Below are 5,526 nucleotides of genomic sequence, written 5' to 3'. Positions count from 1 at the left end.
TTTTCAGTTATATGACCAAGTTCTACGATGCAATCCTGGAGCATTTGAGTATGCTATCCCTGGTAAATGAAATCTTCTCATTTTTTCCCTTTTTTTGTCTGAATTGTAGGGTGTTACAGATTTTGAGAAAAAATATTGAGAAACATTTGGGAAAGAAACCTTTTAAGTTTTAGAATTTTCAGTCCGCACTTAAGATACCTTTAATGCTTGATGCTAGCAGTATCTTCCTTCCTTTCTCACCCCATTCAGCTGGTAGTGAACCTCTATGCTATGCTTAACTTGTACTGAGCTTTAATAGTTGTTTGGTTGCTCTGGGAAAACTTGTTATTGCGCCAGTGTTTGATAGAATTAATTGTACGTTGAGAAAAATATAATAATACTGTGGCTACTGATTAGTTGAGAAAAATATAAACAAGTGTTGGTATTGATGCTTAGAGTTGGTATGTATTAAGTTTGAATTGTTTTAAAATGATTTCTTGTGTCTTTTGATGAAACTGTGTAGAGCTTGATGAATGTGTTGTGTGTTTGCTTTGTCTCATGCTTCTCCATAGCATCTCAGGCTGTGTCTGTGTGTCTCAAGATCTCCCAAGCTTCGTCTGTCTCTTCGTCTGTGTCTGTGTGTCCCAAGCCTATTACTGAGAGATTGAGTCATAGAACAGATCGAGGAGCAGGATGGCGACATGTTCAATAACTTATGTATGAATCTGATCAGCAATGTTATGACATTCTTCGAATGAACCAAAAGACTTTTGAATCTTTGTGCAAGATGCTAGCTGAGCGATATGGATTGAAAGAGACTCACCATGTCTACCTTGAGGAATCTGTTGCGATGTTTCTCGAGACTGTTGCTCAAGATAAGACTAAGCGTGATATTGCTGCAAGGTATCAAAGATCAGTGGATACGGTCCAAAGGAAGCTAGATGATGTCTTGAGTGCTCTTCTCAAGTTTGCGGAGGATACACTTAGACCACAAGAAGGTGAGTTTGGAAGAGTAAGTCCTGTTTTGAGGAATGATGATCAGTATTAGCCTCATTTCAGAGATTGTATCGGAGCACTCGATGGAACTCATGTGCCGGTTCGCCCTCCAAGTCAAAATGCAGAAGCTTATAAAGGTAGAAAGCAAGATCCTACAATGAATGTTCTTGCTATATGTAACTTCGACATGAAGTTCATATACGCGTATCTCGGTGTACCTGGTAGAGCACATGATACAAAGGTTTTGACTCATTGTGCGAGGAATGAGGCGTCTTTCCCACATCCTCCTCCTGGAAAGTATTATCTAGTTGACTCGGGATATCCGACCAGGACGGGGTATCTTGGTCCGCATCGTAGTATGCGATATCATCTTGGTCAGTTTGCTAGAGGAGGACCACCTGTTAGTGCACGAGAGTTGTTCAACCGAAAGCATTCAGGATTGCGATCGGTGATTGAGAGGACATTTGTGGTATGGAAAGCAAAATGGAGGATTTTGGATCGTAAGCATCCAAAGTATGGTCTGGTCAAGTGGATTAAGCTCGTGACAGCGACGATGGCGCTACACAACTTCATACGTGATTCACATCGGGAAGATCATGATTTTGTACAATGGCAAAGTGATGATGATGGAGAAGCAGAAGAAGAAGAAGCTGATAGTGACGGTGATGAAGAAGATGATGATGATCATGGTGGTAGTGGTGGACATACTGTATATGAGCCGACCGGTGATAGATCGATGGAATGTTTGAGTAAGAACAGCACAGATGAATATGGTAGAGGTCGTTTACCGTATTAAATGTTTAAGTTAGTGACTTGGTTTTTCTTTGCTTATAACTTTGATTATCATTTCTATGTGATATTGAAATATTTGTTTTATTTATTTAAGATTATGTATTATTTTGCTTTTGTTTTGTGATAAATATTTTGATATATTATTTTTTCTTTAATTTAGCTTATAGTTTATGATAAAAATGTTGTTAAATTTGTATAGTTGACTAAAAATTTATTATCAATTAAATATAATATTTTGATGCATGTAAATATATTTAAACTACATTTCCTTATTGAAAATATAATTTTACAAATTCAAACTACATTTTATTTATTTAAAATACAATTTTACAAATTTATAAAATTAAAATAAAACTAAATCAAATAGCCGCAGCGTCTGCCAAACGAACAACACTAAATCAATTTCCTGCGTCTGCGTCCAGCGTCTGCGTCAATGTCCTGCGTCTTCGAAACGAACAACAAGCTGCGTCTGCGTCTGAGTCTGATTCTGCGTCTGCGTCTGCGTCTGCGTCTGAAAAACGAACAACACGAAAACGAACAGACGCAGACTCAGACTCAACGCAGACGCAGAAAGCTGCGGCAACCAAACGAACAGCTTCGATGTCACGGTTTTTGATTTGTTGCGTTTTCCAAACTATACATTATTCTCACTTTAATACCAAAGGAACATGAGAAAGCATGGTTAAACAAGCAAGTGCGTAACAGGATGATCTCCTCAACTATATTAACAGGAGGAATAGTGTTTAAAGGTGCTCTGCAAGTTTAGTTCGCATCAAGATGAGGCCAACAAAAGTCACTTGGGTTCTTTTTTAATTTTAATGCTTTGATAATTCAAAGTTCCATAGCAAACAAGCAAATCATTGTAAGAAAATGTTCTCGATTTGTATTAGTTTAACACTTTCAGAAAAAGAAAAAAAAAACAAATCTTAAAAAGATTTTTAAAAAAATGCCAGAGGACTAAAGAATTTAAAAATTTTGATTTAAAAAATGTAAATTGCTAAAACTGATTGTTACTTCGATTAATCCCATGTCATATGTCAACCAAAAGTTACTTATGAGGTAAAGATAATCAAACATAAACCATATGACGACATAGTTAGTAACCTTAGTATAATAGTTTTTAAAGCATGAACAAGATTATAATCTAAGGCCACTATATTTCATGTTGTTCAATGTGATAGAACCTTATTTATCTGCTGAAAATATCAAGAAAGGGTTAGTTTTTGAGTGCTAGAGTTGTTTATACCTTGGGTAGGAAACATTAACTTACTTGTAAAAACATGTAGAAAATTACAACACGTATAAATTCATGAATTTGCTCCATCAAACAAGTGATAAAAGGAGAATATGAGCCTCAGGGAGGACGTCCACGTCAGCTTGGAAAATCGTCCAATTACAGAATTTGGTTTCGTCATGTCACCGTCCCTTTTGACTAAAGAAGAGTGAAACCGGGTCTTCGCCTGAGCTTTCAAATTACGTTTATGTTGTGTTAAGATGACGAGACCCAATCTCTCTTTTGAACAAAAAGCCCTAACAACCTATCTTCTCTTTCGGTGGTTGTCTTTTCGGCTCACCTATATTCCCCGGCTCTTCGTAAAGCTTTTCTTCGATATCATCATGATTCTACATTAACAATCTCCCACGACGTTGAATTTTACTACCCCTTTCCTAACTTCCATCGCGAAACTCTAATTTGTTCCGTTCCACTATAAATAGAGATGCTGCAGCAAACTCAGAATCTCCCAACTTCACATTATTCTGACCCTTCTGCTTCCTCACAAAGACAACCTGCAACAATGGTTCCATCCCATATTTTTATTACTGATTTGGATCTCGTTCGTTGTTCTCAGGCGGTAGTAACACGTCTTCTGCGGTTCTGTGTAGCTTGGAATGTGAATTCTGCGGTTCTGTGTAGCTTGGAATGTGAAGCAAAGGAGGAGGAGGTTATGGGAATTGACATGCTTCTGGTTAATGAGAAGGGTAGGCTCATATTTTCTCCTTGATTATGCTTTATCTTTTCCTATTCTTCCATATATACTTAAAGGCGTTTCATATTTTCACTCTTTAAAATCCAGTCTCCTGCAAACTTCTATCAACTTGCATCAGCTTAACACTTTTAAACACCTTCTGAAAAAAAGCGTCACTTAAGAGAACAATGGTTTTGATGTTACACGAGTAACACCCACTTCAAGCTATCAGAATCCCCTTGGTCGTTCGCTTGAAAAATCTAACGAAGTTTGTTGAAATCACAACTCCTCCTACTGCAATACCTCTTGAGCTCTTTTTGGTTCCATGACTACGGACATCTCATTGCGTTACCAAATACTACCCTCAGTTGCCAGGTCAATCAGTTTACTTTCATTAACTCAAAAAGTTTGAGATTTAGCATACAACGTTTAACGAACTCAACCACTTGCTTCGTAGGCGTCTTAAGGTTTGTTGGTGTGATCAAGTCTACCTTTAGTGACCATGAGCAGAGTGCTCAATGCATTATGGTTGACCTCCAGGGTGACAGGTACGAACCCTATTTCCTTTACACTGTTTTTTTCTTTCTATTCCATCCATTTGTTTTAAATCTGCATCTACACTTCAATACAGCTCGACAATTGTGCGTCTAAGTGTTTTTGACCCACAATCCAACCAACTTCACCAAACATTGATCACCATATTTGTTCTTACCCATCGGTTACATGTTCAACTTTTAGGTATCGTGTGGAAATGACATCACAGATGTCATAGAGTTGGCTGTGTTTGATGCAGAAATGTCTAAGTTGACTAATGTGCATGCAGCGGAGGGGCGGTCGTACACGGTTGACTACGGGGGCACGTGCCCCCTACTACTTTTGAAAAAATAATAATTATATATAGCTTCTAGTCAACGGATCAAAGTCGAGACACAACTCTCGTAAGCATATCCTATATATAATTATGTATGACAAATATATTGTAGCCCATATAAAAGTACAAACAAGTTTAGTTTTAAAAGCCCAATCAAAAACTAAAAGAAATTAATAATGGAAGCTGAAATTTTCCTAATTAACACCCACGTCTTCTTTCTTTTAGGTATTACTAATTAATTTTTCTCCTAAGCCAAAAAAAAAACTAAACGCCGCAGACATAGATTACGTCTAGCAAATTTTACAGAGAAGCTAAAAGGTAAAACTACATAAAAATTTGAATGATTTATGTGATTTAAGAAATCATGAGAACTTATAAACTTTAGTATTGACTATTGTGATAACTTTTTTTCATAGACAACTTCGATAGAAAAATATTTTAAGCCTAAAAGAAAATTTGCATCTACTTCTGAAAACTCTGAAGATGATTTGCCTTCTCAAAAAAAAAGAGACTCTAAAGATGATTTGGAGAATTTACCTACTGATCCTGGAGATAGAAAAACGATAACTGAGTATTTTCCAAATCAAAGAGACGAGGTAAGACGTAAATATCTTATGAGAGGTCCTTGTCAACCACGTGGTCATGAATTTCCTAAAACATTGTTTCAAGGTAAACTGAGACGATTCAATCCCTCTTGGTTTGATCTCTATGGCGATTGGTTAGAATATAGTGTGAAAAAGGATAAAGCGTTTTGTTTGTTCTGCTACTTGTTTAGAGATTACACTAAAAACAAATGTGGAAGTGATGCATTTGTGACCAAAGGCTTTGATGACTGGAACAAGACAGAGAGATTACGTGATCATGTATGAGAAGTGAATAGTTTTCACAATAGTGCATTGAAAAGGGCTGATTATCTGATGA

The 5,526-nt window shown here is 36.8% G+C and overlaps 1 protein-coding gene across 1 annotated transcript; it reads left to right on the top strand.

The window, feature by feature from the left end:
* The first annotated feature begins 766 nt into the window (after positions 1-766).
* LOC106338017 (putative nuclease HARBI1) lies at positions 767-1,771 on the top strand. Its single transcript, XM_013777092.1, has 2 exons — positions 767-977; positions 1,041-1,771. The coding sequence occupies exons 1-2, from the start codon at positions 767-769 to the stop codon at positions 1,769-1,771; spliced, it is 942 nt and encodes a 313-aa protein (XP_013632546.1).
* The last annotated feature ends 3,755 nt before the right edge of the window (positions 1,772-5,526 follow it).

This window comes from Brassica oleracea, chromosome C4 (assembly GCF_000695525.1).
Source record: "Brassica oleracea var. oleracea cultivar TO1000 chromosome C4, BOL, whole genome shotgun sequence".
Lineage (NCBI taxonomy): Eukaryota > Viridiplantae > Streptophyta > Magnoliopsida > Brassicales > Brassicaceae > Brassica > Brassica oleracea.
Note: the sequence above shows the minus strand (reverse complement) of the source record. Positions and strands in the feature narration are given on the sequence as shown.

Bases quoted from the DNA above. Each gene is read 5' to 3' on its own strand.
- LOC106338017 (XM_013777092.1), top strand. From the start codon at position 767: ATGCTAGCTGAGCGATATGGATTGAAAGAGACTCACCATGTCTACCTT. The intron at 978-1,040 runs GTGAGTTTGGAA...CTCATTTCAGAG, and splicing joins TACACTTAGACCACAAGAAG to ATTGTATCGGAGCACTCGAT.